General features: G+C 46.1%; 1 protein-coding gene across 1 annotated transcript in view; it reads left to right on the top strand.

The window, feature by feature from the left end:
- The first annotated feature begins 279 nt into the window (after positions 1 to 279).
- Positions 280 to 24980, top strand: part of STXBP2 (syntaxin binding protein 2) — a 29658-nt gene continuing 4957 nt past the window's right edge. The window contains exons 1-14 of the mRNA XM_069945570.1: positions 280 to 438; positions 10665 to 10714; positions 11095 to 11176; positions 11276 to 11352; positions 16673 to 16751; positions 17537 to 17640; positions 18973 to 19121; positions 19373 to 19457; positions 19943 to 20073; positions 21721 to 21828; positions 21906 to 21963; positions 22968 to 23033; positions 24274 to 24354; positions 24687 to 24825. Coding sequence (XP_069801671.1) covers positions 402 to 438; positions 10665 to 10714; positions 11095 to 11176; positions 11276 to 11352; positions 16673 to 16751; positions 17537 to 17640; positions 18973 to 19121; positions 19373 to 19457; positions 19943 to 20073; positions 21721 to 21828; positions 21906 to 21963; positions 22968 to 23033; positions 24274 to 24354; positions 24687 to 24825 — 1246 coding nt within the window. The 5' untranslated portion in view covers positions 280 to 401. The remainder of the gene's footprint in view (positions 439 to 10664; positions 10715 to 11094; positions 11177 to 11275; positions 11353 to 16672; positions 16752 to 17536; positions 17641 to 18972; positions 19122 to 19372; positions 19458 to 19942; positions 20074 to 21720; positions 21829 to 21905; positions 21964 to 22967; positions 23034 to 24273; positions 24355 to 24686; positions 24826 to 24980) is intronic.

The following is a 24980-nucleotide window of genomic DNA, read 5'->3' as shown; positions in this document are numbered from 1 at the left end:
AGATTCCGTTTCAAGTATTGATCGGGAGCTACACGTCACCGATACCGAAAAGCCCCCGTACAAAGCCCCCAGCAACCAATCATCCGTAAAGCCCCGCCCATCCAGTCCTAACTACCACGCCCAAAAACCACCCAGTAACGCCGATCCGCCCTATGAGCCGTCTCCTAGTACAGCCACCGCGCGTACGTCACTAAACCACGCCCCCTACTGCTTTTAGACAACTGATAAATAAATCACATCATTGGCCGGCCGCTTACGCCCCTAACAACGGAGTTCCCTCCCCTTGGTAACGGACTTCCTGCTCCTCCCGTGATGTCAGGAGTGAATGTGACGCCAGAACGCGGAAGTGGCCGGAGTTTCGGGGGACCGTAGATCGGTGACGGCGGTGGGAGACGATAAAGATGGCGCCGTCCGGACTGAAAGCGGTGGTCGGAGAGAGTAAGTGCGGGCTGGTCTGTGCTGTGGAGGACTGGACTCGGTGGTTAGTGGGACTCCGTGACGTCATGGAGCCCTGGCATTTCTATAGCCTGTTCTGGTCTTGTACTATAGTAGTGAATTGTCGCCTGGGTTGATGTCTCACAATGAGTGTTAAGTTATTGTGCTGTTATCCGGAGCTGTATTCATAATTCTGCTGCTTGGTGTCCCTAATGCAGAGGACTGATCCCATAGAGAGACATTATATGGAGGAGCTGCTCCCCCTCTGCTCTCCAGTCACGTGATCTCTGACCATTTAGAGGGATTCTCTGTATTGGGAGGACTGCAGCTCCTTGGCTTCCTGTGTGACCCCCATTCATCCTGAGACAGTAGGGGGCGCTATGCTCTCCGCTACCTGTGCCAGCTGGTTGGGGGTGTTAGCGGTGCAGAGTCAGCACTGTGGCCCCATCATTCACAATGTGATGGCGGATCCTATAAGACACAGACGCGGCCCTCCAGCTGTTCTAGGACTACAACTCCCATCATGTCTCCTGCTGTGTACTGAGCGTCCCCCAGCCCTTCTCCCCATAGGTGTCCATCATTATACCCCGCTATGCTCCAGTGCTGGGGTCCCCACCGCTCCCCTGTCACACCCGCCTTAGTACAGACTGGTTTCCCCATGTAATAACAATGCTGGATCTCCCATTGTGCCGTCCCTCTGTTCCTCCTCCTGGATATAGACACATCGGATGACTCCAGGAGTTGGACCCCCACCTATATAGTAATGAAGCTCTGTCTGGGGGATAAGCAATTCAGTTTTAAAGCCTGGATAACCCCTTTAAGGCTCTGTTCACACCATCCTTAGCTCCTCAGAAAAGCAGTCATTGGCGGCTCCATTGTACATCAGACACGAGAGACTCCATTCACTTTCTTAGGGTCCATCTTATTTCCAGAATTTTCCCTCATAAATAAGGCAGCGTGTATTACTATTAGATGGAACCTATGGCGGTGGCTCTAATGCAGGTCTGTAGTATGGAGACCACCGCCTTACTTCCTAGCTGACCCCCTCCTCAGGCTCTGCGCCCTATTGCGCCCCTCTCACTACAGAAAACCACCCCTGTGATAGAGGCCGATGTGAGGCTAGCCTAAAGCTAAACCAGAGCAAAGAGCAGCGCAGATCTCAGCTTCCTGATGAAGGGTGTACAATGTGCTTAAAGGGGTCTTCTGACCAGTGGTGTCCCCTCTGCTCCCCTGTTCGCAGAGCTGTGATATTTATCATCTAACTTATCGCAGGAAAGGGGAGCCTGTGGTCCTCCAGCTGTTCCAAAACTACAATGCCCATCATGCCTGGGCAGCCAAAGCTTTGGGTCCTGTTACACAGGCCGACTACTGCTGATCATTTTAGTAAACGAGGGCCAATCTGCTAGACGGGCGCTCGTTTACTGGATCTGTTATGGTGCATTTACACAGACAGATTTATCTGACAGATTTTTGATGCCAAAGCCAGGAACAGACTATAAACAGGGAACAGGTCATAAAGGAAAGGCTGAGATTTCTCCTCCTTTCAAATCCATTCCTGGCTTTGGCTTCCAGAATCTGTCAGATAAATCTGCCTGTGTAAACGCACCATTAGACGGCCCTATAATCGAGCCGTAAGGGCTGCATGGACATCATTAGTGATATCCAGGCAGCCCTTGCCCAAACACCTGACACCTTACTTCTCCCCGCTCCTGGTCCCAGTGGCGGAAGCAGTGTCTGACTGGCCTGCCGGCTGACAGGCCACTCTGACGCTGCTGCCATCTGGATCGGGAAGCTGTGGAGCACAGGAGAGAAGACCAGGAGCGGGGAGAAGTAAGGTGTCAGGTGTTTGGGGGAATAGTCAGCTGTTGGCTGCGTATCGGTATTACACGTAGCGATGTGCTGTCGGTACCCGACGATTTTAGGTCCAAATGTAAAATACTGATCAGCCGATTATTGATTCTTGTAATAGGACCTTTATCCTTGAGGGCCTCAGGCTCTCCTTCCCTGGTCTAGTAGATAGGCTGGAGTACCCCTTTAAGGAGACAAGTCCTATCAGCTGTGAAGCCCTCACTTTGCTGCTGGGTTTGCGACTCAGTGACCCCTCTATTACATCTCTGGTAAGGGGGGTTACCTTTCCCACAACCCCTCCTCCCTGAATGATCCAGTTTTGGCTGGTGTTATGGCAGAGGGGGTATATTTTGAGAGTGCCGTGTACTGAGGAGACCCCTGCACCATATCCAGGTCATCACAGGTATTGCGGTTGGGTATGCATTATGGACCTGGTGGAAATTACATTGCGGAGGCGTCCATTTACAATCCTCCTCTCATTTTTATATAATCGGGTAGGGACCCTAGAAGCTTCAGCGACCCCCACCTCCCCAGGAATCATGTGGCTCTGGTGCTGTTCATAGACCTCAGTCCTCCCTATCCGGCACACATCTCCAGCCCGCCATGTATACGGAGTCTCTAGTGTAGGGTGACTCCTATACGCTGCTATTTATATGGGTAATTTTACAGCTTGTAAATGCTATATGGAGGCTAATCCTGACGCCTCACTCTGTAAAACGGCAGTCTATATCCACCAGAGGACCGTCACATCAATACATGCTGTCACTTATAGTTACATCCCGAGAGCCGTAACCAATCTTCTTCGTAGCAGCTGGAGCCATGTCCAGGGATAAGAACTTACTGACTACCATGATAGATCACTGCTAGCTGGGGAGTGAAGTGCCCTACCACGTGCTTCTCCTGGCCCATGCTGCAGTCGGTCACCTTTAGTAGTGATACAAAGGACACTGAGGGCTCCCATACACCTTAGATAACTTACAGCCGAACAGTTCAGCTCTAATGCTGCGTTTACACGAAACGATAATTGGCCCGATCGTACGATTAACGATGTTGGAGTAACGATTTTTTTTTCATAACGATCAGTGTTTAGACGGTACGATATATTGTATGGAAAAATTGGTTTTCGATCGTTTTAAGATCGCCCGCCCGCAGCCCGGCCCCCCGCTCATCCACAGCCCCCTGCGCCGGCTCGATCGCCGCCCTGATCGCCACCCTCGCCGCTTTAATCGCCGTTTGAAATTCCCGGCTCCCCTCTTCAGCCAATCAATGCACTGAAGAGGGGAGCCGGCAATTTCGAACACCCGCTACGCCGAGCAGGTAAGGTATGCTCACTGGGGTGGCGATCGAACCGGCGCATGGGACTGTTGATGAGCGGGGGGCCGGGCTGCGGCCGGACGGACTTTCGCGACGACTGTTTACACGGAACGATCTGCGAATTTTTTGCGAACGACTATTTTAGAACATGTTGTAAGATCAAAATGAACGATTTCTCGTTCGTCGCAGGATCGTTCGATGTGTTTAAACGCAACGATTATCGCTCCAATTCGATCGTTATCGTGCGAATTTGCACGATAATCGTTCCGTGTAAAGGCAGCATAAGCCCTTCTCATAGACTGGATCATTTAGCAGGACCGAGCGATCCTGTGCTCTCTATGGGGGGGGGGGGAGTAGGCTGCGGCCAGAGAGCTCTCACTGCAGCTTATGTCTCCCAGAACAAAGGTGTTGTGTGGTGATTTTTCCATCGCGCCAAACTGCTATCTCCGCCAACATCGTCAGGAGAGCCCCATGCACATTATACAGATGGCCAAACCTGCCAAAAGTGTCAGGTACAACCGACAAATATATAAGGGGGATGGGGCCCTTTAAGGGTCAGTGATAGGTACAGGACATCCTAAAGCCATATGTGTTGTCTCTCATGGTTTCCAGCTGCAGGATAATGGTCGCCACACACAGGAAGGGTTTCCCAGCAATGTCTCCTCCAGATTGTAAGAGTCTATGTACAATAAGCGTTTTGTTGGATCAGTGCTTGTTTGCAGTGCATAAAACGACAAATTGGGCTGCCAGGCTGCACTAATGATCCATGTATCGTTCGTGCAGCCATGGAAACTGACAGCACATATATATATATATATATATATATATATATATATATATACATACATCCATGATGTCAGTTTCCAGATCACACAGCAGTACATACTTACCTAGTGCGCTGCTGCTGTAATCCAGCCATTCTCTTCTCCGGCTTTCCCATCCAGCAGCTGTGTCTTCGAGCCGCACCTCCTCTAGTTGTCAATCATTCTGGAATAGGCGGGGCCTGAAGATACAGCAGCTGGACTGGACAGGAAGATGTGCGGCCAACAGCAATAAATAATAAAGCCTGCTGAAAAGACCTCAGGTCCTCTGCTAATCGCTGTCACTTTTACACGGCCAAATATCGACCCCAGAAGGAACTGTAACACACCTGACTGATAACCATGTAACAGACCCTTAACACTTCCTTGGCTGTCCGATCCAATCCAACATTTATGGGACCAGCTGGGACACCAACTACTGCAACCTACAAGTGTGCAGGATCTACAGACCCAGCAAATGTGCTGCAGGATGCCATACAAAACCCGTATTCTCCATGCTCAACCCTATCTCATCTTGAACCCAGGCTAGAGATGCCCCACAGGGTCCTAGAGCCTCCTTTAAGCTGCTTCGTTTTCCCCAATAGACTTCTCCTTTCGCACTAATATAGTAACCACTTCCATATATCACCATTACCTCACATAGAGACAGCTTCCTTTTACTCGGTCACTTCCAGGCATGATGGGAAATGTAGTTTTGCAACAGCTGTAGGGCCGCAGTTTGACACCCCTGATGTTGATAAAGTACCGAAGTGTCTGATGGTGTGATGGTTTATTCACAATCTGGATGAATGTATATATGTGAAATTCATGTGACTTGATGATTCTTTGTGTTATGAAATTATTAATACTTAACTAAATAAAACCTCATGGCCTAAGAACATTTGAAAAGCTCCTGAGAGCAGTTGATGTTTCCTTCTATATACTGCTTTTGTTCACCACCCTGAGGAGTATACAATTATACTTCACATATCATCTGTCGGTGGTCATACAGCTGAATAAAGTCTGAGTCCTTTTACATGTGGCGATTTCCTACCCACTGGCCGTCATCAATGGGCGCTGATCAACGAGACTGGTGCTCTTTACATGGCATGAAAAATCGGTTAGTTGGGCTGCATGAACAATCCATGTATTGATAGTGCAGCCATTGAAACAGCAAAGATATACATGTAAATATCCGTGCTGTCAGTTTACATAGCGGTACATACTTACCTAGGGCACTGCGTCTGTGATCTGTCATCCTCTTCTCCGGCTCTCCCGTCCAGTCCCTGTTTCTTTGGGCCCCTCCTCGTCCAGTTATCAGTCATTCTAGAGGAGGCGAAAGAAACGGGCTGGACAGGAGAGCCGGAGAAGTGGATGCCGGATCACAGCAGCAGTACACTAGGTAAGTATGTACTGCTGTATGATCTGCAAACTGACAGCACAGACATATGCATATCCGTGCTGTCAGTTTGCCTTTATCGCTATCTGCCTCACAGCCCCTGTTTAAACAGGAAGATGTGCGACAGATAAGGATACATTTTTAAGAAATTTCTAAATGAATGATCAGCTAAGGATAAGACTATTTCCCGCTCCTCAGCTGGTCGCAGTCACTTTTACATGGGCCGATTACAGTGCGCTGGAGCATTTCTAGCAACACTCATGGCCGATAATAGACCCGTGTAAAAGTCCCTTAAAGGGGTTGCCCAGCAAAAAAAAATTTCAAACCAACTGTTGCCAGAAACTTATATAGATTTGTAGTTTACTTCTATTTAAAAATCTCAATTCTTCCCATACTTATCAACTGCTGTATATCCTGCAGGAAGTGGTGTTTATTTACATTCAGACACAGTGCTCTCTGCTGACATCTCTGGCCGAGTCAGGAACTGTCCTGAACAGGAGAGGTTTTCTATGGGGATTTGCTGCTGCTCTGGGCAGTTCCTGACTCGGCCAGAGATGTCAGCAGAGAGCACTGTGTCTGAATGTAAACTAACAACACTTCCTGCAGGATATACAGCAGCTAAGTATGGGAAGACTTGAGATTTTTAAATAGAAGTAAATTACAAATCTATATATAACTTTCTGACACCAGTTGATTTGAAAGAAAATTTTTTCCGCTGGACAACTACTTTAAAGTGTATGGGGACCTTTACAATTGTCTGAGATCATGACTGGCAGCGGGTTTGGCTGACTGTATTCTTAGTTGTATGAACACTTTAAAGGAGAAGTCCGGTGAAAATTTGTGTTAAAGTATTTTATTGCCCCCCCAAAAGTTATACAAATCACCAATATACACTTATTACAGGAAATGTACATATAGGGGGAAATTTATCAAACATGGTGTAAAGTGAAACTGGCTCAGTTGCCCCTAGCAACCAATCAGATTCCACCTTTCCTTTTCCAAAGAGTCTGTGAGGAAAGAAAAGTAGAATCTGATTGGTTGCTAGGGGCAACTCAGCCAGTTTCACTTTACACCATTCCCCCAAAGATATTTTTTCCCTGCGCTTACTACTGTATCAAGGCTTTATTTCCTGGATAACATGGTGATGTCACTTCCTGGATAACATGGTGATGTCACCTCCTGGATAACATGGTGATGTCACCTCCTGGATAACATGGTGATGTCACCTCCTGGATAACATGGTGATGTCACCTCCTGGATAACATGGTGATGTCACTTCCTGGATAACATGGTGATGTCACGCCCGACTCCCAGAGCTGTGCGGGCTGTGGCTGCTGGAAAGGATGATGGCAGAGGGACACTGAGGGACACAGGGCACTGGAGGGACACTGAGCATCCCCCTGCCATCATCCTCTCCAGCAGCCACAACCCGCACAGCTCTGGGAGTTGGGTCGTCACATCACCATGTTATCCAGGAAGTGACATCACCATGTTATCCAGGAATTGAAGCCTTGATGCAGTAGTAAGTGCAGGGAAGAAAACACTTTGGGGGAATGGTGTAAAGTGAAACTGGCTCAGTTGCCCCTAGCAACCAATCAGATTCCACCTTTCATTTTCCAAAGAGTCTGTGAGGAATGAAAGGTGGAATCTGATTGGTTGCTAGGGGCAACTGAGCCAGTTTCACTTTACACCATGTTTGATAAATCTCCCCCTTTATGAGCATTTCCTGTAATACGTGTATATTGGTGATTTGAATAACTTTTGGGGGGCAATAAAATACTTTAATACTTTAACTTCTTAGAGGCTCACTATTGATCATATGACACCTTCTCCCTATGGCATAGGTCTGACATCTGACGTCTCATCACAGCACTTGTTCATTTCTGGCATCACTGCCGAATTACATCTATCAGGTCATGACTGTAAGACATCTATAGGGAAAGCAACTGGTCAATAATAATATATATGTATATACCTGCTGCTGGTGCATGCAGGGCGGCACATGTCTCGTCTTACATGCAAAACTTATGGAAAGTCCATGTAAATATCTGTGTGCACAAATCACGGCCAGGAGAAGGTTCATAGTATGGGACTGTGTCCATTACTATAGCATTGTATTCTGCTTCTAAGGTCAGATCTATGCCGTACATTGTACACAGGAGAGTCCTGCCGTCCTCCTCTAATGGGGTCTAGGTAGCCGTCCTGGAAGCCCTGAGCGGTCATTGAGGGTCGGCAGCATTGTAATACATGGACGGGAAGGGTCCGCTGCACTGATGGGTCTTCCGTATGCCACAGTCAGATACTTTCCATGCTCCTATAGTGTTCATCAGTAAAAATAAGGGTTAATTATAAGGTGTTTATTTAATCCTCCGTCACTAGAGCGTCAGCTCTTCAGCTCCCTGTGTTTATCCAGTGTCATACTTGGCTCCTGTATGTGTGTATGTACATAGAGCGCTAGTTCCTGTGGGAGGGAAACCGATGCAGCACCGCCATAGCCGATCATGTCCGTACACAGCTCCTGGACTCTGCAAGGCATGCTGGTCGCTGTAGTCCTTACACAAGCTCCGGTATACACTCGGGGTCTTATAATGGACAGTAGCAGCTTTCTTCCAGAGACAGCACTGCTCTTGTCTCCAGTTCAGGTGTGATTTGCTGTTAAGCTTAATTCACTTCAATAAAACGGAGTTACAAAACCTGCACCCAAACTGGATACAAGAGAGGTGCTGTCTCTGGAAGAAAGCGTCCATGTTTTTCTAATGCTGGATAACCCTTCTAAACATAGTGACAGACGGCTGATCTGCAGTATATAACTGATATCAGTGATATAACTTGTCCCGTCCATGTATACAGCTCGGGGCCAGTGCACTTATCTGTCCACAATCCTCTATCACAGGATTTCCTCGCAGTCACGCCCGCCCGCCCGCTGTCGCAGCATCACGCTTCCTCTTTTCTGCATTTCCATTAGATGCATTTCTTCCATTCTTCTGTGATTACGCCTCTTATATTTCATTGTGTGATGAGTAGATATGAGAGCGGTGATATAGGATATTACAGTATCGCCCGGCCGGGGTTACACGTATCTAACGCTGAGGCTGCGCAACGGCCGCAGACTTCTTATCTGTCTTATGTATTTAGCGGATATATTATTGCTTATAGGCAGAGTTCTCCTTTTTTTATGCAGCAACGTTTGAGACGTGAGGTTGTGTTGTTGAAGCCGCCTGGACGGGGTTAACCCTTTAATGACCTGGTTGCACAGACCTCCGAATTTGGTTTATTTTAGGCCTCCTAACACTTCTGCAAGGCTGTGTCTATGAATCAAATGAATATAGAACTGTAATGGAAGCAGTTTTCCAAATCTTGAAAAAAAAAAAAAAGTAAAAATAAAAAATAAAAATATATATATATATATATTAGTTTTGTGTATACAGTAGAGATCAGCAAACTGGTCCGAGGTTCATTTAAGTTTTCCAGGCAGGACTCGGGCTGTCTCCATCTTCTCCATGGAACAGGAAAACAGAGGGAATCAAGTCCCGATGGTTCGGGTTCGTACAAACCTGATCCTCGGACCGGTTCTCCGTCACCATGGTTACAGACTACAAACTAACCTGTGTAGTCTGATTGCCTAATTATACTCGCCCCATTTCGGTTAGTCCTGGCAGGTGATAACCTGTAACTTTGTCCCACTAAAACTGCTCCTTGTGCCAGAACAGTCTTCTCCAGCTGGAGCGTGGGGACAATAGCCTAGCAGTTATGTTCCATAAATTGCGCCACTTATGTCTCTGGGAGGTGTGCGGTATTGCAGCCCTGCCCCATTGAAGTTATGTTTGAGGATCCTATTCCAGAATGCCATATATCATGGTCGGTCTCCTGGCTTGGTACATGGGGTCTGTACATTATTTTGGCACTTTTGTATTTTTATTGAGTTTTCCATTTTCTGTGCCTCCGTAGTGTTTTACCTGTCTTACACCTCAGTGACACACATGACTTGTACAGCTTGATGTACTGTTTTAGACTTTCCTTGTGAATTACCTCCATTTATGTGACGGATAATGCAGCTGAGGCCGATGTCATTGCTGTTACTTCTCTGCCGTCACCACCATCACTATAGTAGCTGTAGATGTGAGGATGTCGGATACCCTGCCCAGTAATATCCTCTGTCTCGCAGGGTTGTTCTACTTTATCCCCCCCCCCCCCCCCCCCCCCCCAACACACACACACAACTTTTTACAATATATAATAAAATTTTACAAAATTACAAATTTCATGACATTTTTCTTAGCACAGATATTGACGATATATCGGTACTATTTGCCATTAGTGTTGTACTGGGGCTGAGCACTCTTGTCTTCATCTCATTTGTCTACCTTCATCAGGGGAAAAACCTTTTCCTTTCAAATTAACTGGTGTCAGAAAGTTATACAGATTCATAATTTACCTCTTTTTTTAAAAAAAAAAAAATCTCAAGACTTCCAGCACTTATCAGCTGCTGTATGCCCTGCAGAAAGTGGTGTATTCTTTCCAGTGTGACACAGTGCTCTCTGCTGCCACCTCTGTCCATGTCAGGAACTGTCCAGAGCAGTAGCAAATCCTCATAGAAAATCTCCCCTGACTTGGACAGAGGTAGCAGCAGAGAGCACTGTGTCAGGCTGAAAAGAATACACCTCTTCCTGCAGGACATACATCAGCTGATAAGTACTGAAAGACTGGAGATTTTTTAATAGAAGTAGATTACAAATCTCTATAACTCTCTGACACCAGTTGATTTAAAAGAAGAAAATGTACACCGCAGTACCCCTTAAAGGGTGTATGTTACCCTGGATTTATTATTACTTCCCTGTTCTTACTTTTTTTTATCCTGTTTCCTGCAGAAATCCTGAACGGGGTGATTGCCAGTGTGAAGAAGGATGGAGAATGGAAGGTAAGAGTCTGGGATGGGGAGGCCTACCATGACTGAACCTTACAGCGAGTGGATGCTGCTGCTACCCCCACCTATCCACTAATTGATTTCTTTACTGTGGATAAAAGTTTTAAGTCCCTTTAAAGGGGTTATCCAGGACTAGAAAAACATGTCCGTTTGCTTCCAGAAAGAGTACGACTGTCTCCAGTTTGGGTGGGGTTTCCAATTCAGCTCTCTATACGCTTTAATGGAACTAAGTAGCAAACCCCCACCCAAACTGAAGATCAGAGGTGCAATCCATCCATCCATTTCCCCCAAGTCATGACGTCATCAGAACTTGTTGTTGGCTTTAGCTCCGTACAGGTATAGGAGTGAGCCCTGGTCATGTTCTTTCTCCCCAGGTCCTGCTCATTGATCACACCAGTATGCGCATCCTCTCCTCCTGCTGTAAGATGTCAGATATACTGGATGCAGGCATCACCAGTAAGTCACATCTCCGCTATGACTGATCACATGGTATACGAGGCTGCACATCACAACATCTACACAATTAACTTTATTTCTTCTCATTGCAAATTTCAGTCGTCGAAGACGTGAATAAAAGGAGAGAACCGATCCCCAGCCTGGAAGCCATCTACTTCCTGACTCCCAGTGAGAAGGTAAATAAGTGGAGATACCATCTGCTGCTTATAACGTCATTCTATTCACTTATATAGCACCAACATAGTCTGCAGCGCTGCACAGAGATTGTCATCGGTCACTGTCCCCATTGGAGCTCACAATCTGTGAGCTCTGTGAGGAAGCAGCTGTCATAGGGAAGAGAGTCAGGAAGCCTACATCTTTATTTTCATAGTGCTGACATATTCCATATCACTGTACAGAGAATACTCCAGTCTTGGTCCCCATTGGGCCTAACAGTCTTAAGGGTTAATTCACACGGGCGGATCCGCCAGAAGTCTCACGAAATCCGCAGCTAATCCGCAATACACATATTATTCTTATTATTATTAATAAGTGTATTGCGGACTAGCTGCAGATTTTGTGCGTGAGACTCCCGGCGGATCCGCCCTTGTGAATTTACCCTAAGGCTCAGTTAACACAACATATTTTTTCTATTAATCACCGCCGTTGTTGCAAAATTGCAACAACGGCCATGACTAATAGAAAACCTACATTGCATTGAAGTCAGAGGGAATCCCGGCCGTAGTGTATACAATAGTATACACTTGGCCGGGATTCCTAGTGACCCCACAAAAAACTGACATGTTGGTTTTGTGCAGCCCCTATTCATTGAATAGCAGCCGCACAGAACTGTCACTTCACACAAATGGAAAGTGCGGCTCCGGACGTATTTTCCATTGTCTGCTATGGTGAATTTGGATGTGGGCACACACGGGTGCGCCGGCATCCTAATTCAACAGAAATGAAGTACATCTGGCTGGTACTGCAGTACTGGTTGGGGTGAACTTCACTTACACCAGCCATTCATAGTATCAGTATTTTCTGTGGAGTGTGGCAGAATAATGTAGAACAGGGGTGTCAAACTCAAATACACAGTGGGCCAAAATAAAAAAAATTGGAAAAAATCGCGAGCCAACCTTGATAATTATTGAAGCGCGAATGCAGCGTTCCTGGCACTGTCAGTGGTGTGCATCTCCCAGCCCCTTGCACTATGATAAATGACATGATACATTACTATAACATGATTAAACCCCAACCCATATAATAGCAAAACCCCCAAAATTGCCCCAGATATTAGCCAGCCATCCCAATAGTGCCCAAATAGTAGCAAGCCCTCCCAATAGTCTCATATAGTAGCCAGCCCTCCCCTGTAGTCCCATATAGTAGCCAGCACTCCCCATAGTCTCATATAGTAGCCAACCCTCCCCCATAGTCTCATATAGTAGCCAGCCCTCCCCCATAGTCTCATATAGTAGCCAGCCCTCCCCCATAGTCTCATATAGTATCCAGCCCTCCCCCATAGTCTCTTATATAGTATCCAACCCTCCCCCATAGTCTTATATAGTATCCAGCCCTCCCATATAGTCTTAAATAGTATCCAGCCCTCCCCATAGTCTCTTATATAGTAGACAGCTCTCCCCCATAGTCTCTTATATAGTAGACAGCTCTCCCCCATAGTCTCTTATATAGTAGACAGCTCTCCCCCATAGTCTCTTATATAGTAGACAGCCCTCCCCCATAGTCTCATATAGTAGCCAGCTCTCCCCCATAGTGTCTTATACAGTAGCCAGCTCTCCCCCATAGTGTCTTATACAGTAGCCAGCCCTCTCAAATAGTCTCTTTTATAGTAGCCAGCCCTCCCCCATAGTCTCATATAGTAGCCAGCCCTCCCCCATAGTCTCATATAGTAGCCAGCCCTCCCCATAGTCTCATATAGTAGCCAGCCCTGCCCCCATAGTCTCACATAGTAGCCAGCCCTCCCCCATAGTCTCTTATAGTAGCCAGCCCTCCACTGTATTCTCTTATATAGTAGCCAGCCCTCCCCCATAGTCTCACATAGTAGCCAGCCCTCCCCCATAGTCTCTCATAGTAGCCAGCCCTCCCCCATAGTCTCTCATATAGTAGCCATGGCGGGCGAAATGTAATTAAAACTCTGAATTGCCTGGTGGGCCAAAAATAATGGCTCCACGGGCCAGATTTGGCCCGTGGGCTAGAGTTTGACATGACTGCTGTAGAACATGGAGGAAACCTATGTGAGCATGAGGAGGACGTACAGGCTCCATAGAGATTTTGGAGATCTGTAACCCTGCTGTCCTGGTGGGTGGGGGTCCCAGGGTTGGGGGGGCTGGTGTTCTATGGAGATACTGTTTCTTTGAACTTTTGTCTTGTTTTCAGAGTGGTAATGTAAGAGACTGGAAAATGTGGTTTACCCGGTCTGACTAAGTAACCTGACCTGCCCTGTGTCCCAGTTTCTGTCCTATAGTTTCTAAAAGGGTCTCTGCAGAGAATAGTCGGGTTAGCTGAACAATGGCGTACTATTGTCCTACTATAGTCAGCATCAGGGGTTACATATTGTGGTAGGAGATGGGTTAACTTTCTTGCTGAAGGAATGGCTACAGCTTGTCCCCGTTCTCTTCAAGGAGAACAGGAGGATAATATGCCGGAGGAGGAGGTGGGTGAAAACAAAAACATCCACTTACCTCCCCGGCTCCAGCACTGAAGCCCACAGTCAGCCGCTTCAGTCCCCGGCTGCTTCCTGGTGGTGAGTTTGCTGCTGAATGGCTGAGCGGCCTGCCACAACATATCCCTTCTTACCACCAGGAAGCAATGGACTGCCGGGTGCTGGAGCTAGAGATGAGGGGTTTTGTTTTCACCCACCCCCTCCTCGGCATATTGGGGGAAAAAGTGTCCTGAACTGAGTTCTCAGTTAAAGATGTTTAGGGCTATGTCTGTCAGAAAACTGGTAATCTATTCCATTAGCAATTGACAGAATTGACAGAGCAGCTCTGAAGTATAATATAATAAAGGATGTAACTCAGGATCAGTACAGGATAAGTAATGTATGTACACAGTGACCCCAGCAACAGAATAGTGAGTGCAGCTCTGGAGTATAATACAGGATGTAACTCAGGATCAGTACAGCATAAGTAATGTAATGTATATACACAGTGACCCCACCAGCAGAATATAGGATATAACTCAGGATCAGTACAGTTAACTAACGTAATGTGATTAAAGGAGAAGTCCAGCAAAATGTTTTATTAGGGTATTGTATTGTCCCCCAAAAGTTATACAAATCCCCAATATACACTTATTACGGGAAATACTTATAAAGTGCATTTTCCCTGCACTTACAACTGCATCAAGGCTTTACTTCCTGGATAAAATGGTGATGTCACGACCCGACTCCCAGAGCTGTGCGGGCTATGGCTGCTGGAGAGGATGATGGCAGGGGGACACTGAGGTACACAGGGCACTGGAGGGACACTGAGCTTCTCTCTGCCATCATCCTCTCCAGCAGCCACAGCCTGCATAGCTCTGGGAGTCAGGTCGTGACATCACCATGTTATCCAGGAAGTGACATCACCATGTTATCCAGGAAGTGACATCACCATGTTATCCAGGAAGTGAAGCCTTGATGCAGTAGTAAGTGCAGGGAAAAAACACTTTATAAGCATTTCCTGTAATAGTTGTTTACTGGTGATTTGTATAACTTTGGGGGACAATACAATGCTTTAATAAAAATTTTCACTGGACTTCTCCTTTAATGTTTTAAGTAAATCTGAACTGTAAAATGTGAACCTTAAAGAAAGACATTTCCATTTTGAGAAGCAAGAAGAGCTTCCTTTCTGTAAATCCTAGTTGTGACTTTAGATAAAATATACACTATACTGCATAGCAGATGTGTCTGGGGGTTGTACATGTGACACGAGCCAAATAGCATGGACTATCAGAAAAGGTTCACTGACTGTGATCAGCTCTATTCCAATGAAGATAATGCATTAGAATTAGTGTAGACATGACAAGCCCTGGCAGCATCAAAACAAAGGTGCAGGACAGAGCTGTCCATCATAATGAATGGGGACAACTGTCTGCTCTGTGCTGGCACCTAGATACTCATCTGTATTTCTTGGAAAACACCTTCATTGCATTTCGGGAGCTTCATTTACTTCTCTCCTGTCAGTTTTCCATTTGCATAAAAAGGAAGTTCCTGGGTTTTTATCACCATTTTACATAGTTGTTTTAATTTTTGGCCCTTGAACATTTGGTTGGTTATATATGAGGAAGCTTTCCTGATGTATACTTATGACACAAAGGTCCCATTGCCAATAGGCCTATGGCGATGTGCTTTACGCCACTGCAGCAGCAACCTGGCATTGTGTATCCAGATAACAGGCTTGTGTGTAGATGAGAGGTACACGCCGTGACTTACAGGCATTACGTAACCCTATAATGTAATCTATACTGCATGTTCTCCATGACCCCTGAGGTGACCACGTCACGCCCGCCTTGCTACATTGGGATGTGACCTTTTTAATTGTCATTTCGGAAGAGCCACCTTGTCCCCGGTATGCTGGGAGAATAAAGCCTCTATTCTCAGGCCGCTAATGACACAAACCAGTTACACCAGTTACTCTATTGTTGTTGTTTTTTTTTTTTTTTTTTAGAACCAACTATAATAACAATTACGTAGCTGAGTAATAGTGCACCGGGAGAGAATCCTTTCCACTTGTTCTTATTTACCTGTCTCGCTGCCCATTGTCCCTTTATGAAGCGTAAGAAAGAGCTTATCTATGTGGCTGGGAATCTCCACCCTAAGCTGACCACATAATATGGAGTCCACTTGTTATGCTGTGGCCCCGGGCATGCATCCTCATCTCAGCCCAAAATGTATGTGTATGGAGGAATAGCTACTGTAGGTGTATGGCTGTGGTTAGGCCTTGTGCACATGGCAGTGCTGTGTTTGGAGGTGCATGGGGTATCCTATATCTCTGTTGTGCTGTCTATTCCAAAATACTTTAATACATGAAGATGGGGTAAATCCGCCACATACTGCTATGAGTGCGCTCTTACTGCTCTTATTTGACAAGTTGGTACTTCCATGCATAGAAAGTACAACCTATGGATTTTGTTGGGGGGCTGTGTAGTTCTTTATTTGCCCTCTGGGGGCACTGTGGAGAAATTGATCAGTAGCAGTCAGGTTTTTCCTTTAGATAACTGGTGATCAATGAAGGCCCTGACAGAGGGGCATATAACTTATTGCTGGGAACCCTTCTAACACTGTCCAGAGCCCCCCCCCCCCCCTATAATAACTATTACTTCTTTTATATATTATGAATACTGCAGCTTGGAAGAGGATTATTGGATTCCTTCAACCTTGGTTGAACACTTTCTAGTAATACTCATGGACATACAGTAAATCCTCTAGAACTTGGCTTTTGTAGCTCATGCCTTGTATGCCATGCTGTTTTCATCCCTTACTGAAGCTAATAAATGTTTTATGCTTTTTCTTACCAGTCTGTCCGAGCTCTTATATCCGACTTCAAAGACCTAACAGCTCCTATGTACAAGGCGGCCCACATCTTCTTTACAGACAGTGAGTATAGTTATTTGTCTGGAGTAGAGAAGAGCGACCCTCCTGAAATACTGGCTGCGGAAAAAAAGAGTTACCCCTTTAAGTGAGATAACTCTAGCTGACCGTAGCCGCCACTAGAGGGAGCTTACTGCATACATAGTTGTTGTTGTGTTCACTGGAAACCATATAACTGTGTCTGCACTCAGCACCACCTAGTGGTGGCCGCAGACAGATTGTTCTTACTTCACTCCACTGGATATACAGCTCCTCTTCATATTATGGTATTAAAGTGGATGTACCATCAGACCTCTAATATTGAGATATACATACCAGTCTGTCACTGCTAACGTGTAGATTACAGTGGTGGGGAGCATTTTTCTTTTCCCTGCCCGGTCGCTGTGCATCTTGGCGTTCTGGAGAATCCCAGTCAAAGAAAATATGCAAATCGCCACCTTAGGAGCACTGTTGGCATTGCCTGGGCACCCAGCATATATGAATATGCATAGTGGGCTGAGGGGGGGGGGGTACTCCGGGTGCCCGGGCAATGCCCACAGTGCTCCTAAGACTGTGATTTGTATATCTCCTTTGATCAAAGTGCTGTGACGTCTGGAAAAATGAAGAACAACAACCAACATGAGGTAAAGAGGTAAAGGTTTACATGAACCTGCTGATCCCCTTTAAGGAATTTAAATGAAAAAAAAATGTCAAATGTTACTATGGTTGTGAAAGATAAATGAATGATGACTGTACATAACATTGGCAGCATCTATCATCCTGATAGCTTGTACCCCTCCTCTCCTCCTCAGCCTGTCCAGAGAACTTATTTAATGAATTGGGGAAATCCAGAGTACCAAAACTAATAAAGACATTAAAGGAGATAAATCTGGCGTTCCTCCCGTACGAGTGTCAGGTAAGTCCAGCTCACAGCACCTGCATCAGTGTATCATCCCTTTATGATTGGAGGAGGTCCGGACCTGTGGGACCCCCACCACCCATCCTGGGAAGGGAGGGGCCGCAGCAGCTAGTCACTTCGAGAAATAGGAATACCCCTTTAAGAGAGGCAGTTTGTGAGCTAGAAGCGTATTGCTGCATGTCGTGTGATCAGATTAATAGCAGAGATAACCATCTAAACAATAGGAAGCTGCAGAAGCAGCAACTCGGCAGACAAGCAGAGAGAGTGAAAACATGGGTGGCGTGACTTCCTTATGTAAGATCCTGGTATCCATTATGCAGTGTAAGCGGAGACATGTAGGTAGCTATGGACTGCGGAGCCCTGCAGATTATAGTTCACACAACTTTAGGGCAATACATCAGGGACCTATATCTGACCTGATGTGAACGGAGCCTAAACCATGCAAATGCACCCTGATGTTTAACATATGAATGATCAGCATAGACTTTGGATACGTAAACCAGTTATGGTGGCGGCTATTAATTCTTTAATGCTCTGCAGCTGGTTTCTTGTCTTTGCTTTCCCTGCATGCAATACTATGGGGCATCAAAACTGTGCATCACCCTCTCTGGCCCGATGGGGAATGACATTGCATCTCATCTCACAGTCTATAGCCTTCTAACAACCCCTACTGAAAATAAACCCGATCAGTTCAGGTTCAGCTCCTGTACCCCGCAGCCAGCCATACATACACCCCCACTGTGGACCCCCAGTAATCAGTAGGAATGGGGGCACATATGTCCTGAGATCCAGCACCATCCCAGATAAGCATGTTGAATACCATAAGCTGGATCTTGTGCATCCAGCCCCCTATTCATCGCTCTGTAGGCTGAAATAGGGCACAGTACCAGACCTATGGATTATCCATCATGGATTTCCTGCATGCAGCAGTCTTTGATCCAGATGTCAAACCTGGCGGATGAAAGGGAAAATCCTAGCAGTGACCTCACTATCAACTAAAAGGGCCAATGTACTTACTACCCAGGTTTAGTTTTTATTAACGTTTGCCGTAGCATTACACCATTGGCAACCGCACCTTAAGAAATGGCAGCGGTGTGATGCCAGATGAGATTACAGTGCACATACATGCAATGCTTCCTTAGGGCCAGTTCACACGGAGTAAAAGAGGCAGAATTCCGCAGCAGAACTCTATGCCATGGAATCATGCCTGTCTCAGTGTTATACAGTCTGTCTATGGGAGGGCTCGCACGAGCTCTTCCATAGTCTGATATACTGATCCTATCCATTTTGCATACAACGCAAGTCATAACTTTGGTTCTTCTCATCTAGGTCTACTGTTTAGACGCAAAGGACTCTTTCCACATTCTTTTCGGCAAGGTAGAAAAGGAAGTTCGGAACAGATGCCTGGAAATGCTGGCGGAACAGATCGCCACGTTGTGTGAGACGTTGAAGGAGTATCCCTCTGTCAGATACCGCAGGTACATGAATAAGGCCCAGGGAGGAGAAGTTAGGCTATGCCAGACAGCAGACCCTCCACAATCTCTGCACGCTGCAGGGGTATTATTACTGTCACAGATGGGGCGCTGTTAGTTTGAGGGGCAATTATTTGTGAAGGGCACAAAGTGGGAATTATACTGTGCAGGGGTGTGAAGGAGGGCACTTTATTTTACTCTCTCCTACAGTACAGATGGAGTAATGGTCGTGTAATTCTTGGTTTCTTCTATTGCAGTGGCTATGAGGATAACACCACCCTAGCGCACATGGTGCAAGACAGGCTGAACGCATTTAAAGCAGACTACCCCACCATGGGAGAGGTGAGACGTCAGTCCTGGACTGAGATGCTGGTCTTGGTCAGTTTCTTCAGAGCAGAAGACATCCGGCTCATCCTTTTAAAGGGGTTTTCCAGGATTAGAAAAACAGATACATTCTTGTAAAAACAGCACCACCCCTGTCCTCAGGTTGTGTGTGGTATTGCTGTCCAGCTCTATTGACTTCAATGCAACTGGGTGTCCAAAATTGAGGACAGGAAAGGTACTGTTTCTGCAGGAAAGCCATGTTTTTCTAAGCTTGGATAACCCCATTAACCACAAGCTGTCTGTGCTGGCCTCCTGATATCACAGAGTAGTGGGGCTATTTCTCTAATTCCTTGTTGTCTGTCACCTCCATGCTGCTCGCTTCTGTCCCACAAGCATTTCTTGCTTTCCTAGACTATGTGTGGTTTCCCTATCTCTCCTTCCTCATACCAGTCCTGTGTGCCGCATCCCCTCCCTCCATTTCACCCATTTCTCTTCCATCCCAGGGCCCAGACAAAGCCCGCTCCCAGCTCCTGATTGTGGATCGTGGATATGACCCCGTGTCTCCTCTCCTGCATGAGCTCACCTTTCAGGCCATGGCTTACGACCTCCTAGATATTCGTCAGGACATTTACCAGTAGGTGCAATATTAAACCCTGTCACCTCCAGTGCGGCCTACAGCTCGGCTTTATCATTGGTAGCAGACGCACCTGTATAAAGCAACACTGGCGCACTACTTTTCTATCAATCATAGTTATCTATAGGTGCAGTGACTTGCCCCATAGGTTATTAAAAGCCATTAAAGCCAATGTACCACCTAATGGCCGGTAATAAGATTTACATACCACCTTGTCGGCGCCGCTGCGGTCAATCAGCTAATGTGGAGCTTTTTTTTTTTAATCTGCCGCCTGGTTTCCATTATATGAGCAGGGTATGAGTCCTGCGCAGCCTCATACCTCGACATATGTTGTGCATACATGTGAAGAACTGCTAGCCTCCCATATCGCCACAGTCACTGGAGTATGGGTACCACTCACATCACCCATGTATAACATTACCAACAAAGCGAAGACTGACCTGCCGCAAATAAAATATTAGTTTGTATTGTTGAGTAAAGATTAGGAACTATTATAGGGGAGATTTATCAAACATGGTGTAAAGTGAAACTGGCTCAGTTGCCCCTAGCAACCAATCAGATTCCACCTTTCATTTTCCAAAGAGTCTGTGAGGAATGAAAGGTGGAATCTGATTGGTTGCTAGGGGCAACTGAGCCAGTTTCACTTTACACCATGTTTGATAAATCTGCAATTCCCATCATGCCTGGACAGCCAAAGCTAAAGCTTTGGCTGTCCAGGCATGATGGGAATTGTAGTTTTGCAACAGCTGGAGGGCTATAGGTTCCCCATCCCTGGCATAGGGAATGGTAACAGCCGGTCAGTAATGTAGTCATACTTTTCAGGAGTAGTAACAGAGAAACTGCGAAAGCAAAGATTTCGAAAACAATTGTTATGCTGTGCTTGGCTGTGTTCATCAGTCCCTTCACACCAACAATTCACATGTCCGTGTGCAGCTCCATTCAACCTGGGGGGCTGGGACCTCCATCCTTGTGGCCAGTGGATCACGGCGGTGGATCCACAGCATCCTGTTTAACACTCGGCACATAAAAACAGCTGATAATCCTATGGCAAAACCAGGCTCAATATAAATCTCCAATCCTGGAGACTTATTGTGATGCAGCATTCAATGACAATTGTGGCATTAAATGGGTTTTCAATCCTAGAAAGTTATCTCCTTATCCACAGAGTAGAGAAAACCTGAGGGGGCCCTGGCGATCAGAAATACCTACCCCTACAAACACATGATCAGGTGTGTGTGAGGATAACTTTGTAAGATATGAGAACCTGCTTTAAAGGGGTTATCCAGTGCTACAAAAACATGGCCACTGTTGTCTCCAGTTTGGGTGCGGTTTTGAAACTCAGTTCCATTGAAGTAAATGGAGCTTAATTGCAAACCGCACCTGAACTGGAGACAACAGTAGGGGGAAAAGTGGCCATGTTTTTGTAGCGCTGGATAACCCCTTTAACAAAAGGAGTGGGTTACCAGTTTTAGGACAGTCATGTTCCAAACAGGCCCCCCAAATAGATGGAAGAAACCCATGTCTGTGATTCCACGGAGGCACGTTATTGCTGGAAAGCCTCCCAACACCAACTGGATCCCCTCTATGGTGGACAGTGGCCGCCATGTTGCTCTATTTCTTAAATTCCCTTTCTAATCTGCCTCACAGGTATGAGACCACCGGCATCGGAGAATGCCGCGAGAAGCAGGTCCTGCTCGATGATGACGACGACCTGTGGGTGGAGCTCCGCCATATGCACATCGCAGACGTATCTAAGTAAGAGACTAGATCTCACACTGACATGGCTGCATTATACAGTCTCAGATACTTATAGTAGGCTTCTCTCTTTGCAGGAAAGTGACAGAATTGTTGAAATCTTTCTGTGAGAGTAAAAGAATGACGACGGACAAGGTGGGTCCCTTTTATGCTGAACCTTGAGCACGCTTCGGTCCGTCCAAACCCTTGTGTGCGGCATTTGACTATTGGGGGCTGCGGAAGTTGGATGCAGCCCTAAGGCTGCCTGGAAAACATGGGCCAGAGGCTATATCCACACTTTTCAGGACTCCCTAGGGCTACGTCCAACGTCTTCAGCCATCAGTCATCAAATGCTGAACGATTGGGTTTGGCCGAACCTGAGCGTATTTAAGATTTGCAAGATATGCCAAATATGTCTAGTGAGCTCTGTGTTTTTTTTTTTGTTTTTTTTTTTTTTCTTTTGTTAAACTGACCAGTAGGTGGCGCCCTGGTAATATGTAAATGACTGAAGACATCTGTACCTGCCATTTTCATGTTCAGTTATAATCCATCCTACTTTATTCTTAGAATTATAATTCACCTATTAATTATGGCGGCTATAATTATCACATACCATCAAGCCTTTCCAGAACGTTCTGTATCCCTGATTTCCAGGATTGTCTCTGTACATATTAGTGTAGGTTGTTCTCAGCACCTGAGGTACAGCCACATACTGCGGGGCTGCTGCACATATTAAATACATTGCTTACACTGCAGCATGTGAACGTTCCTTTATAAGTTGTCTGGTTTGGTTAACCATGTGTTAAGGAGAACACGGATAATCTCCCCGCAACCAGTGATAACCTTATGGTTATAAGGGGATCACAGGACCACTACAGTTTGGGGGGAGGGTCATTCCCCGATTATTGGCTGAATTATTTCTTTTCAGCTGTAGTGTCTCCTGTATAGACTGCTTGAGGGATACTTGTAGAAGCATGACGATATGATGTTCCTGCCACTGTCCCCAGGAGTATGAATGCTTGTCTAATTCATCACAATGCATGTTACCCAAGACTGCCCAGATCCAGTATAGGCGCCCAGCAACCACAGCTATGGCCATTTTGCAGCAGTGGATCTATCCTTGTGTTAAAGTGTTTTTTTTTTTTGTTTTGTTTCGTAAGGCCAACATCAAAGACTTGTCTCAGATACTGAAAAAGATGCCACAATATCAGAAAGAAGTGAATAAGGTAAGTGCCAACAGGCTTTTCAGCTTTGAACATGGTTTTTACATACAGAACTGTTCAACATAAATAGTCGGGTAACATGGACTACATTACCTATCTTGTATCCTGAGTTACGGCCAGTATTATACTCCAGAGCTGCACTCATAAGTTTAGAGCTGAAATCTCACCTAGTGCCTTACTGACATTGTCAATGAAATTCTGAAGAATTCAGTATGTCACCCGCTGGGGTCCATGAAGACTTTCTTGAGGAGATGCAAGCGGACATCATTAGAGCCTATCTCTCGCTAATAAAAATTCTGACGAGTTCCATACCCTGATCAATCCGTAGAATGAGTGTGGAGACTGCTCCTCTCCCCGCTCTCTGTCGGAAACCTCTACAGCCCCATAGACGTGCATTAGATATCCGCCCAGGTCACAGCTGGGAGCTGGGAATGAACATGCTAAGCAAATACTTCTTTCCACTTTTTCTCCTGATAGGTTGGGGTGTGAGTGTTCAGACCATGACTGATCAGACTTCTGATATGTCTCAGTGACAAATTAAAAGTTTGTTTTTAATGACCGATACACTGGTATGGACTGGCATTGATACCCTTCATGATTTTCCTTGAAGGGTGTCCGAGCTGAAAAAATAGGCTTGGAAATTATAGGACATGTCCTGTAATTTTCTGGAATTCTGACGGCAATGCCCCATAGAACCCCATGGGGGCATCCAGAATTCCAGACAGCTTTGGATGTGCTTGTAGAAAATGTCCGGACTTCTGGATGTATTGCTTGGCAGCCCAGGCAAGTGCTGCCAGGTGATGACACTGGCATCTGTACATGCTCCTTATCAGAAGCGCATACAGTTAAATGCGGTGCTGTGTGTGACAGGTCTGGGAGCTGCCGGCTCCCGGTCCTGTCAATCACACTCTTCTGACCAGGTGCTGCATTATACGGCACATAAGTGACGTCACTCGTGCATTAGCAAGTCCCAAAGACACAGGGAGAAGCCGGAGGGGGTCACCGCTTCAACCTGCAGCAGATGAGGTTTTTTTTGGGGGGGGGGTTTATTGTTTCCTGATTGTGTTTACGGTCAGGAAACCCTGGTGAAAAGCTTCCTGATCAGTGTTTCCTGGCCATAAAAACGTCCACGGAGGTGTGAATGGGGCCAAAGCGTTTAATATTGTCTCCAATGGATGAAACACATCTATCACATAAAGGCAAATGTCCTACATATCTAATGTTTCCTCTCTCTCACACACAGTACTCCACACACCTTCACCTGACAGAGGACTGCATGAAGCATTTTAAAGGAGGTGTAGACAAACTGTGCGGTGTGGAACAGGTATGTCCGCCATGAGACCCAATGGGAATAGCCTGCTAGTCTTTGCTCCTGACGCTGTTACATATGATAATACAAGTTCCATACAGATAAGTGGCACATGAACGGTGCACTTGGGGACATAGTTTATGTGTATATATAGAGGTGCTTCATGGTAAGAGTAGTAAGGTTTAGTTTTTTGGCAGTCAGGGAGGGATCCCAAACATTAATTTTATTTGTAGCTGGGGCGAATATGTTTTGCCGCTTTTTAGGTCATGGTTTAATGTTCCTGTTTACACATTAGAAGAATTCTGTGCCCAAACGCACAATTATAAATCCTCCTCTTCTTCCTATAGGACTTGGCCATGGGCACCGATGTTGAAGGTCAGAAATTAAAGGACCCCATGAAAATTATTGTCCCTGTGCTACTGGATCCAGCTGTCAAACCTTATGACAAAATCCGGATCATCATGCTGTATATTTACCTAAAGAACGGTAAGTGCCCGGGGGGGGGTCCTGTCAAGTAAGAGGGTTCTGAGCTGAGCCAACTGACCCTATAAACACTGCCGTACCTATAAGGAGGAGTTATGTCTACATGGCATTGGTCATTAAGACTCCTCTACCCTATAGCCCTCTATACCAGGTCAGGT

Source organism: Dendropsophus ebraccatus, chromosome 1 (assembly GCF_027789765.1).
Source record: "Dendropsophus ebraccatus isolate aDenEbr1 chromosome 1, aDenEbr1.pat, whole genome shotgun sequence".
Taxonomy (NCBI): domain Eukaryota; kingdom Metazoa; phylum Chordata; class Amphibia; order Anura; family Hylidae; genus Dendropsophus; species Dendropsophus ebraccatus.
This window is presented reverse-complemented; position numbering and strand designations above follow the sequence as displayed.